The following is a 12,074-nucleotide window of genomic DNA, read 5'->3' on the forward strand; positions in this document are numbered from 1 at the left end:
GAGCTGGAAGAGCCAACAGAAGACGTCCAGCAGAGTGGCCTCCTGGAAATAGTGGTCTACTTGGGACTTGGTGGATGCTGCCTACATGCACCCCGTACTTATCCTGACCCTGCTGGTTCCAAGCACCTTCTTGTCCGCACCGCCATTGGCGGTCTTAAAGTGGAGCTGGTCACTGTGGTGATGCCCTGACCAGCTCACTCTGCTGTGGATAGTTAAGACTTGATGACTCCGGGGTGCAGAACTCACAGTGACTTCCCAGTAGGCCATCTGAGGAGCTCCCCTCACTCTGGCTGTCCTTCTCTTCTAGGATGGAGCTTCAGCATGGGCTCAGCCTACCAGTTTCACAGCTGGCGTGTGTTCGTCATCGTCTGCGCTCTCCCCTGTGTCTGCTCCGTGGTGGCCCTCACGTTCATGCCCGAAAGCCCACGATTCTTGTTGGAGGTAACACTGTTATCACACATCCTCAGATAGTCACGTCTATTGGAAAGTGTTCCTTGTTAATTCTAGGAAAGCATTTTCCTTCTTACTATGGAATGAGGGAGGATTTGCTTTCATGGAGACATGCTTTAAACAGCCAGAGCGTGAAAAACCTGCCTCGTGGCCAGAAAGCCCTCATGGTCCTCCTTAAGCAATCAATGAAGAGGATGTGGCTTATTGTTTTATAATGAAATGTTACCATCCAGAGGTATTATTTCGAGTTAGAGGCACATTCTCTGAACTGCTAATGTATTTGGTGACATCCAATAGTCTGTCTGTTCCAATAGACGTACCTGGATACGTTTGCACAATTACACCCCACTTGATCTGACATCACGAGATGGTTATTGGAAAAGCAAGTGGTAGTAAGTGTGTCACTCCAGCACTTCACTGTCTACTCTGATTTCTTAGATTGGAAAGCATGATGAAGCTTGGATGATTCTGAAGTTAATTCATGACACCAACATGAGAGCACGGGGTCAGCCTGAGAAGGTCTTCACGGTGAGTTTGCTTCTCTGAGAATCCTTGATGCCAGAGCTCAGGACATGTTTTCAGTCAAGGGCAAGATTGTAACTAGTTCAGATTTTGCAGGCCATATACTACTCTGTCATAACTACTCAGCTCTGCCATCGTAGGGCAGAAGCAACCATAGACAACATGTAAACAAATGGGTGTGACTGTATTTCAATAAAACTTTATTTGCAGAGTGCCATTTTGGACTCACATGTTGCTGACCCCTGTCTATGCCTATCTAGTATTCCAGGACTCTGGCTGGATATATGACAACACCAACCCTCAAGAAATGGGGTTAAGGTAGAAAGACTACATGTTCATCTCAGACTTATTCTCTGACTCCCTGGCTCAGCACTGGAGGCCCCTGACTGGAGGGACCACCACCGATTCTTCTCAATTCTCCTTTGTGGGGCCGTCTTCTCTGCTCGGCCAGCTCAGACATTTTCAAGTGACAACCAGTCCCTCCAAAGGCATGCACTCCCAGCAGCCCCATGGCATATTCTCTAAGATGTGACAAATTAATCTTCACAAATCTGAGACCTTAATAGACCTTGAGATGCTTAATAAAATTGTAAAATTATTTACTGAATTTTTTTTTAATGCCAGTAATAAGTGCGAAAACAGTTATGCTGATTATGAAAGCAGCATAACCGAGCATAAAACTAATCTCTGGGTTTCCTGACAACCAAGGCAAAATATCAGTTTAATGGATTATGTTGTTTTTCATATACAATAAATAGCAGTGTATGTGTTTTTTAGGAAAGGACAGCTTTTGCTAGTTGTAATTCATGAAAGTTCACTCACAGGCCTTCTTATAAGGGATATTGAACAGCATAATGACATTGTCTTCAGTAGCACTTTCACCTAAAGGCAGATATTTTCCACATGGCTGTTTCTTAGGTCAATAATTAATCAGGGCCGGTTAAAAAAAAAAAGGTAGTTATGTGGAAAGCTAGAGAAAGCCACGTGTGTGGCTTCAACTTGATGTAACTTGACATAAACACAAGGTAAACGTGAATCAGAGAGTTACTTCCAAAATATCTCTCATAGTATTAACCGTGCATGCACACGGGCCACACATACATAACACTCACTCCCATTTCACATTCTAGTGGTTTCCATGGCTCTCAGAATAAAGATGAAATTCCTCACTCTAGACACCAAAGCCCTGCCATTCTGGTCCCTGCCTGCTCTCTAAGTCCTCCCTCTGCAGCAACACTCACCCTTCAGCTCCTCAGACTTCCCTTGTCCCCAATCTGCTGCAATGCCGTGGTGCTGCTCTTTCCTCTGTGTGGAACATTCTTCCATCCTCTAGTTACAAAGTTGGTCCTCAATGGGAAAGCCAGCCTAAATTAACTTAAATTGGATGCATGAAATGTTTTGGAAGGAAAAAAGATCTTAAATCTTTTGATACGTGCAGTCATACAATTAGAATAGCAATGTTTTATCTAAAATAGGTTTAGGGTCGGGCATGATGGCTCACACCTATAATCCCAGCATTATGTGAGGCCGAAACAGGAAGATCACTTGAGCCCAGGAGTTCAAGACTAGCCTGAGAAACATAGCAGGACCTTGTTTCTACAAAAAAAAAAATTAGTCGGGTGTGGTGGTGTATGCCTGTAGTCCCAGCTACTCAGGAGGCTAAGGCAGAAACGATTGTCTGAGATCAGGAGGTCAAAGCTGTGGTGAGCCATGATCATGCCAACCCCTCAAAAAAATAAATAAAATAGATTTTGGGAACATACGGTAAGTAACATAAGAAGGAACCTAAGACCCTCAGTGACTTATAAATAACACCAATTACAGTTCTTCAAACATGTGAAATCACTTCTAACTAAATAGTCCCCTGCCATCTTCTCTATTTATTTCATTTTTATTTAGGAAATGGACTTTTCATAATGTAAAGGTAGACTTCGGTCTGACCTCTATCCAAATTATTACAGATTCTTAATTAGCAAAATTTTCTCTTCAGTGTAAGGGAGGAATGAAGATCAGTGATGAATGTCCTCGATTAAGGGCTGAAAAGCCTTTGAATGGTTCCTTCTTTTGAGTAGATGTACAATTTTTAAATTAAAGGGCCATAAGGTTCGCAGAATCTTGAGACATCATCTAGATACACAGTGTCACTTAACCCTTCTCAGCCAGATGATGATAAACCCTTTATTTACACCTTCTGAGAAGATATCTCCTTGTCCTGCTTACCTACCTTTCTTCTGGAAAGGTCGAGGTACCAAGTCCATTCCTGGCCATCCAAGTTAAGTTATCATATAAAGGTCAGAGGAGAATAAGGTGAAGCACTCCAAAAGAATGGATAGTCTCGAAGTCATTTATGTGGGACTTTCAGAATCATCACATGGTTCTGCCATGACAAGTCTGTCTTCTTCCTTGTTGTGTCTGTAACACAACAAAGTTGTGCGCATCCTCCTAAGGTCTTCTTTGGAAGCTCTTCTTAGTATGTCCTCCCCTTCAATATTGTTGGGTTCCAGGGTTCCACTGTCAGCTAACTTCTTTTTTGACCCTGTATACGCTTCTTAGCTCATCTCAGCTACTTCTTACTTCTGTCTCCTAAGGAACAAATCTCCTGAGTTCTAGACATGCATGTTGAAGGCCTTTGTGGACATCCTACTAGATCCTGTAGACCCTTCAAAAACTGTATCTTAAGGCCAGGCATGGCCTTAAGAGGATTGCCTGAGTCCAGGGGTTCGAAACCAACCTGGGCAACTTGGCAAGACCTCGTCTCTACAATAAATAAAATCAGCCAAGCATGGTGACACACACCTGTAGTTCTAGCTACTTGGAAGGCTGAGGTGGAAGGATCACCTGAGCAGATCAGGTCAAGGCTGCAGTGACTGTGAGCATGCAACTGATCTTATAACTTTAGGAGTCCCCAGGCCTCACCCTTGTCCTAAATAGACCTCATCTCCACAATAAATCAAAAATTAGCCGGGCATGGTAGCGCGCGCCTGTAATTCCAGCTACTCGGAAGGCTGAGGCGGAAGGATCGCCGGAGCCCAGCAGGTCGAGACTGCGGTGGCCGAGAGCAGCCACTGCACTCCAGTCTGGGTGACAGAGTGAGACTCCAACTCAAAAAAAAAAAATTCTTTCAGCAGTTACCACCAATACCAGCCAAACTGGAAAACCATCCTATTTATGTCCTTCCTTTATCCTTAGTATATCCAAGAAATTACAGTTTCCCATCAGTTTCCTTCTAAATCACTCTTGATTGTTCCCTACTTTTCGTCCTTGCTACCACTGATTTGGCCAGTCCTCATCACTTTCTACCTTCCAACCTTGTACAGTTCTTCAGGAATCCCAACTCTTTGTGGCTTCCCCAGACACTATTTTCTCTCATACCTCTGGGTGTCTGCACATGGTGTTTCTCCCACTTGGAATGTCCGCCAAGCAGTCTTATGCGTGGCAGATAATATACTTCTCTATAAATCTCAGCTGAAATTCTGCAGTTCCCGAAGCCTCTCTCACTCCCAGGTCAAATGGGATGTTCTGAACAAGTCTTTCTCTCCCATCCTACGTAGACCTCCACTAGAGAACTTCTCAGTTTGTATAATAATTGCTTGGAGGGTGTGATGTTTTATGCTTGCATCCCCGGTGGGTGTCGGTGAATGAGTGAACAAACAAACATGAATTAGTGAAGGAGAGGAAGCCTCCCAAAAGTAGTATGTTGAATTATGATGTTTAAAAAAAGGTATTTTTAATCCAGGATATTAAAAAATAATCCCTACATGGGTTATTTTGAGCTGACTGTATTTGGAATTATTATTTTGTTAAGTAAAGACATCTCTGTTTACATGGCCAGAAAGAGGCTACTCCCTGTCTTAGATCAGTTAAAAGATGTTAAACTGATTTAAGATAGGGAGTAGTTTCTGTCAAAAGCCAGTCTTGGCACCTGGATTCTCACAATATAACTGCCACCTTGGTGGCAGGAGCTCCAGAAAAATCTGTTCAGATTTCTGGTAGGAGAAATGTGTGCACATTTCCACATCCTCTCAGTTTTATCAAAAACAGTAAGTCTTGACTAACAGGGGAAGGTAGACCAGGTCCACAAAGGAACCATTCTTCCTCTTCTTTTATTTTCAGGGTTCATTCTCTATGTTGCAACCATTTCTTCTCCTGTCTTGTAGCACTTTTCCTCCCTTTTCACGCTGAACCTCTATCATTTCGTTGAAAAATCAGCAGGATTTTCATGGACTAGATACCTTGTATTAGGCTGTGGGAGGAAGAAGAAAGGGCCATAGTGATGCTCTAACAACAAAAGTTTGGTGGGAAAGCCTTTAGAACCACAACTAGGGTATCAAAGTCATCAAATATGTAGGCATCAAAGGAAAATGTGCACACTTTAGTCCAAGAGTAATAATTCTTAATCCAAAAGCTGACCCATCTGGATGTCTTATTGGCTAATGTGTGTCTTCGTAGTAACGATTCGGAGAAGGGCATTGGTTTTCATATTCTTCCCTTAGTACTTGCTTTCCCCCCACTTTTACATGGCATTCCCCCTCATTCATTCTTCATCCAGTTCCTTTCAGTGTTGTTTGAATCTGAGTCCGTAGGCCAGTGATCTCAGATATGTGTGGACACTTGTTCATCAAATATGGCCCACTTTTTATAAGAGTACGGTTTTGCCCCATAAAAGCAAACTGTAAGCCTAAACTTAGCAGCTTTGGAGAAGAGTACTCAGTACTTTGTGCTCTGTTCTCTCTACAGGTCAACAAAATCAAAACCCCTAAACAAATAGATGAACTGATTGAAATTGAGAGTGACACAGGAACATGGTACAGGAGGTGTTTTGTTCGGATCCGCACAGAACTATACGGAGTAAGCAACAAGCCCATGCCGACCTGAATGTCAGCTTTTTGCATTTATGGGTGGGTAGCAGAGGGGTTGACTGGGCCTGTCCCATGAGGGAGGCTCTTCTCCGCTGCCCAGGACACCTGACTCCTAGACCAAGGCCAGGTAATTGTACCTCCTTTGGATCAGCAATTAGCCAGCACATTTCATCTGTGGGAAGGGAAGGTGTTAGGCCAGAAGTCTAGCAGTGACAGGTTCCTTGAAGTCTTAGGTTACTTTATCCGTTGGCCTCCAGGAACCTGAAAAATGAAAATTCCAGCATTTGGTTTCCTGTAGCCTTTAGGTTTTACATTTTAAATAGAAATTAATTCATCCAGCGAAACCAGGCTTTCTAATAATTTGGTGGAAAGGGTGGGGGAGCAGGACTAAGTATCCTATAAGAAAACTAACTCTCTATTATTTCACAGATTTGGTTGACCTTTATGAGATGTTTCAACTACCCAGTCAGGGAAAATACAATAAAGCTCACAATCGTTTGGTTCACCCTGTCCTTTGGGTAAGTGATGTTTAAATTCTTGACAAGAAAATCGTTTAACGTCCAGTTATAATTCCCAGCCACGTGCTTTCTTTTCTCATACCACTTGATGCTATTAACCTGCTGGGAAGAACGTTTTTCCAACTTCGATTTGCTGTCAGTTAAGGGTTTTATAAGCTAGGTTATTTTTTTCCTCCTGTCACAAAGCTGGAGTGGGAAAACCAGTCATATTTGGAAAGTTCGATAAGGCCCTGAACGATTTGCCCTGGCAAACTTCTCCGCCTCCCCACTTCTCCGCCTCATCCCATCCTCTCTCTGCTCAGCCCCGGTCATGCCAGCCTTTCCATGCCTCCCTGAACTTTACAGAGCCGTTTCCATCTCAGGCCTTTGCACTAGCCCTCTGTCTGGAATGCCTCCCCCAGACTCTACTCAGCTCCTTCCTTCCTACCCTCACCTTCTCTCAGATGTCACCTTTTCAATGAAACTCCATTCTCAGTCCCTTCCTTTTTCTTAACTGCAGCCCCTCTGCACACCCTGCTCCCTTCCCAGCCCTGTTACCCACCGCTCTTTCCACCTAGTACACAAAAGGCTTCTTTGTTCTGTATAAAGAGTGAAGCTCTGGCCCTTCCTTCCGAAGCACCATGAAGACAGGAGTTTTAAACCGTCTTGTTCACTGGTATGTGTCCCTAACACATATTGGGAGCTCAATAAATAGTTGATGCCAAATAACTAGCTTCTATATATGTGTTCTAGGAAAAGAGAAGGTAGGAAGAAAATATCAGATTTTATTTGCTAATCATTGACACAGGCACTTTAAAATGTGTATGTACAACTCTACTGTTGCCTAATTTGCTGTTTAGAAAAAGGCAATAAGGACTGTCTTGGTGGCTCACGCCTATAATCCCAGCACTTTGGGAGGCCAAGGCAGGGGGGTTGCTTGAGCCCAGGGGTTCAAGACCAGCCTGGGTAACATAGCAAGACCTTGACTCTATAAAACATCAAAAAATTAGCCAGGCGTGGGGTGATTGTTTGTAGTCCCAATGACTGGGGAGGCAGAGGCAGAAGGATCACCTGAGCCCAGGACGTCTAGGCTGGGGTGAGTTGAGATCGTGGCACTGAACTCCAGCCTGGGTGGCAGAGTGAATCCTCAACTCAAAAAAAAAAAAAGAAAAAGAAAAAGAAAAAAGCAATTAGATAATACCCTATACTTCTAGGTCAGTGGGATCTTGGTACCTGGTAGAGCATTTATGCTGCAAGTTCCATCTCTTAACAACCCTAAATTAAAATAGACAAGTGATTAACAATAACTGCTCTTTTCCAGAGCTGAAATATGGGTGAAGAAGGAAACTGGGGGTCTAAGAGACTAAGCAGCTCATTCTGCTGAGTGACTTGGTTGCCTGAGTGTGTGACTTGGGGATATTGCTTAGTTTCAATTCCTCATTTCCGAATTAAGAGGGTTTACTTAGAATACGTAAAGTTGTTTCCACCCAAATTCCAGAAAATCCATTAACCTCTGAAGCAAGAGAGGACTGAAAAGTAACACATATTAAGTGCCTACCATGCACTTAAGCACCGGGTTAGGGACAAAGAAGACTCCCAAGAGGGAAGTCCTACTGCCCAGGTGTGAAGAGTGATCATCATTACCTGGTTTGTTAATTTGGCTTAATTTACTCGTTATTGATCGAATTTTCAGTTTTACGACTTCCTTACTGCTGTATCCCTGGAAACCTAGCAGTGCCCAGCATCTAGTGAGTGCTCAGTAGATGTCTGCTGAATAAATGAGAAGTTAGCCAAAACCCCTCCACGTCGTTGATGAGGGCCATTCCAGGATATGTGCTTCATTCATTGCTACCATTCTCAGGGTTTCTGCCCACGTCTGTGCCTGGTGAGCAGTGCTGCAGGTGTTCCCCCCTCCCCAAGTCAGCTCTTATTCAGTGATTTCCCCCTTAGCCCTCGCAATCATTAATTCGTGGTCTATGAAGAAGAGGGACTGAGACCTAAGGGCTCCTGAGGCAGAGATGCCTCGGGAATCCTGATAACACTAACAATGAGGCTGTCTTTTGAGTGTTCTCTATGTGCCACTTGCTTTGTACCCCATAACTTGTGAGCAACCCCCAGGAAGATGGATGCCACCATCAGTCTCACAGCAGAGATGGGCACCTGAGGCTTAGATTACTGGCCCAGGTTCGTGTAGCTGTAAGTGGCAAGATCAAGATTCAAACCCAGCATTTGCCTGCAAGGGCTGTGCTCATAACCCCTTCTTTCCCGGTGCAGCTAAGTGTCACTGGCATAAACTAGATCTGTGGTCCTTAACTGGAGCGAGCATCCAACGAACCACCGGAGGACTCCACCACCAGTGTTTTTGACTCATTGGGTCTTGATGGCACCCAAGTTTGCATTTCAAACAAGTTTGGGGGGGATGATGCTGCTGGGCTAGTCACCCCACTTTGGGAACTATTGCTTTAGAGGAGCACTGACCAAGAGAAATATAACGTAAGCCACAGTTGTGCTTTTAAATTTTCTGGTAGTGGCACACACAAGGTAAAAGGAAACAGGTGAAATTAATTTTAATACTACACATTTTTCAACTTATCATGTTCAAAATAGTATCAATTCAACATATAATCAATAAAAAATAATAAATTTTTTCCTTTATTTTCTTTCTTTCTTTCTTTCTTTTGAGTAAAGTTCTCACTCTGTTGCCCAGACTGGAGTGCAGTGGCATGATTATGACTCACTGCAACCTCCCACTTTTGGGTTCAAGTAATCCTTTCACCCTAACCTCCCAAATAGCTGGGACTAAAGGCACACGCCACCACACCCAGCTAATTTTTTTTTTTGTAGAAATGAGGTCTTGCTGTTTTCCCAGTTGGTCTCAAACTCCTGAACTCAAGCAGTCCTCCTGCCTCAGTTTCCCAAATTGCTGGGATTGCAGGTGTGAGCCACTATGCCTGCCATAAAAATTATTAATGACTAATTTTACATTCTTCATAAGTCTTCAAAATCCTGTGATATTTTGTATTTGTAGCACATCTCATCTGTTTGGTAGGCACATGTGGTTGGTGGTTACTGCACACCACAGCTGTTAGAATAACCCCTTTAGAGGTCAAGAGGCAGAAAGGGGACACAACTTGAGTTTTCAGAGAATAGGTTCAATGTCCTTTTCATACCCTTGAGCTGCTTGGGAACTGGAACTCTACCTCCAGGTTAGCAGAATCACGGTAGTATAGGAGCCAAGAAAGATTCTCCATTAGAGAAAGAGGTCTTTCTCGAAGGCTTTCACAGTGCCTGGGATCCCAGAGTGTGCACTACTGGCCTAGGAGAGAGAGGGTTTCCAATGCAGTCTGGGATGGTGAGAAAACACTAGAGCCAGGATGCTGGATGCCTTAGTCCACGTGTACTGCTACAACAACATGCCACAGACTGGCAACTTACAAATAATAGAAATTTATTTCTCACAGTCCTGGAGATGGGAAGTCCAAGATCAAGCCACTGGCAGGTTTGATGTCTGGTAATGACCCAGTTTCTGCTTTCAGATGGCTGCTTGTTGCTGAGTCCTTGGAGAGGACCAACATTGTGTCCTCATGTGGCAGATGGGACAGAAGGGTCACTCTTGTATAAGGACACTCACGCCATTCATGAGGGCTCTGCCCTTGTGGTTTCATCACCCCCTAAAACCCCATTTCTACTACTGAGGTTTAACTTTCAACACATCAATTTGAAGGGACACATTCAGACCATAGCACCATGAGTGGGTACAGGATGGGAGTTTTCTGCACATCTCTTCCTAAAGGAACAGTTCAGGAATTATACATGTGGCATTCTCCAGCTAACCCCAAGCTATCTCTCTAGCCTGATTTTTGCAGATTAATGGTGGGATGAACTGGGTATGGTGGCTCATGCCTGTAATCCTAGCACTTTGGGAGACCAAGGCAAGAGAATTGCTTGAGCCCAGGAGTTCACAACCAGCCTGGGTAACATGGCGAGACCTTGTCTTCTACACAAAAATCAAAAAATAAGGTGGATGTGGGTGCTTGTACCTATAGTCCCAGCTACTCAGGAGACTGAAATGCAAGTGTCACCTGAGCCCAGGAGGTCGAGGCTGTAGTGAGCTGTGATCATGCCACTGTATTTCAGTCTGGGTGACAGAGGAAGACTATGATTAAAAAAAAGAAAAGGAATCCCCAAAGAAAATGTGGATTACTGTAGGATGGTTTATTCATGGTGTCACTGAGGTCCAATGCTTTTCCAGGAACCCCACGCTCTGGAAACATCAGCGTGATGCTTGTTGCCTCTGCCGTGTTAGCACCTGTAACAACTGGCATGTCTGTGTCTTTGCAGGTACTATGGCTTATCTGTGTGGTTTCCTGATGTCATTAAACACCTGCAGTCAGATGAATATGCATCGCTAACTAGAAATGTGCAGAGAGATAAATATGCAAACTTCAGTATTAACTTTACAATGGAAAATCAGATTCACACTGGAATGGAATACGACAATGGCAGGTCGAGAAACTTCAAAATCACTTAATTTGTTGCCTGTTCACAAAAACTTATTTCTTATTAGCGTCCACTGCACTGAAATATGCATAACTTTTTAAAAAGTTTATACTTTAGTCGTTTTCATGGTGAATTTGAATTCTTTCAAGTGTGGTTTAAAGAAAAGCTTCACATCCATCAGTTACTTTGCTTAAAACTGTTTTTGAAGTTGAGTGGCTTCAATTAAGCGGTGGGTTTGGCTGGTGTAAAAAGAAAATTTAGGGAGATGCTGGAGGACAACCAAAATAAGGAAGAGAAAAGTGAAGAGCGTGATAAAATAAGGTGGACTACAGGGCTATTTAATTCAGAGAAGAAATCTTAACCATAATTTGATGAGTATTCTTTTCCTGAGAAAGGGGAGCACTTTCAAAATTCCTCCCTCCTCTGCTATGCTGAACCCAGAATTGGAATTCAATCATATCTGGAAGAGTTTCAGTCAGAAAACAGAAGTAATTCCCCAGAGTTAAGGGCTTTGAAAAGATGGACTGCATTAGCAAGGAACTCTTTGAGAATGGGATCTGAAATACTCCCTGGTGACAAGAAAGAACTGCTCAGGGAAGTAGTTCTGGGTCATTCTTTCAGAAAAAGACAGGGAGAGAGAAGGTACTGGTTTATATCTGTGTGTGTGTGTTGTCTGAGCAAGTCGTTGCCTGTCTGAGTTCATGATCACCTACATCATTCTTAGGAAATTGTCCCAATTTCAAAAGTGATAAAGTAAGATTCTTAAATAATCAAAGTTGCCCAGATCAGTTCAGAGAGATAGAATTCTGTGGGATACTTATCATCTGTGTGACAGAGAGAGATGAACTAAGGGATAATCGTTCAAATTAGCACCTCGGTGAGGGACCTAATCACAAGCCAAACCTCACAAGGCCACCTTCACTCTCCCACAGAAAAGACTAACTCGAAGCTGCACTTGTGTTTCACAAAAACCTTGACATTAAGTGCCCGTGATTCCAAGGTGAAAATTTACTTTGTTTATGGAAAAAAGTGTTGTTCCTCTGTCTGAACTTTCTACTATGATACATTTGTGACTTTCACGGTCATATTTTTAGTAATATTTGTTAAAGTTCTAAGCTAAAAGTTCAGTCACCACTTAGAACTTTTTTCCATTAGCGACATAGTAGTTAATAATTGTAATAGTATTGAAATATTTGTAAAACTTATACATTAACACATTTACTTTAAAAGATGATAGAAAAAAATT

At 43.1% G+C, this 12,074-nt stretch overlaps 1 protein-coding gene across 1 annotated transcript in view; it reads left to right on the forward strand.

Moving 5' to 3' along the window:
• Window positions 1-12,074, forward strand: part of SV2C (synaptic vesicle glycoprotein 2C) — a 226,635-nt gene that overhangs the window by 190,795 nt on the left and 23,766 nt on the right. Inside the window, exons 5-9 of the mRNA XM_008054324.2 lie at window positions 308-441; window positions 889-978; window positions 5,710-5,820; window positions 6,261-6,349; window positions 10,670-10,834. Of these exons, the coding sequence (XP_008052515.1) occupies window positions 308-441; window positions 889-978; window positions 5,710-5,820; window positions 6,261-6,349; window positions 10,670-10,834 (589 nt within the window). The remainder of the gene's footprint in view (window positions 1-307; window positions 442-888; window positions 979-5,709; window positions 5,821-6,260; window positions 6,350-10,669; window positions 10,835-12,074) is intronic.

This window comes from Carlito syrichta, unplaced genomic scaffold, assembly GCF_000164805.1.
Source record: "Carlito syrichta isolate Samal-C Ts95f unplaced genomic scaffold, Tarsius_syrichta-2.0.1 Scaffold289542, whole genome shotgun sequence".
In the NCBI taxonomy this organism is placed as follows: domain Eukaryota; kingdom Metazoa; phylum Chordata; class Mammalia; order Primates; family Tarsiidae; genus Carlito; species Carlito syrichta.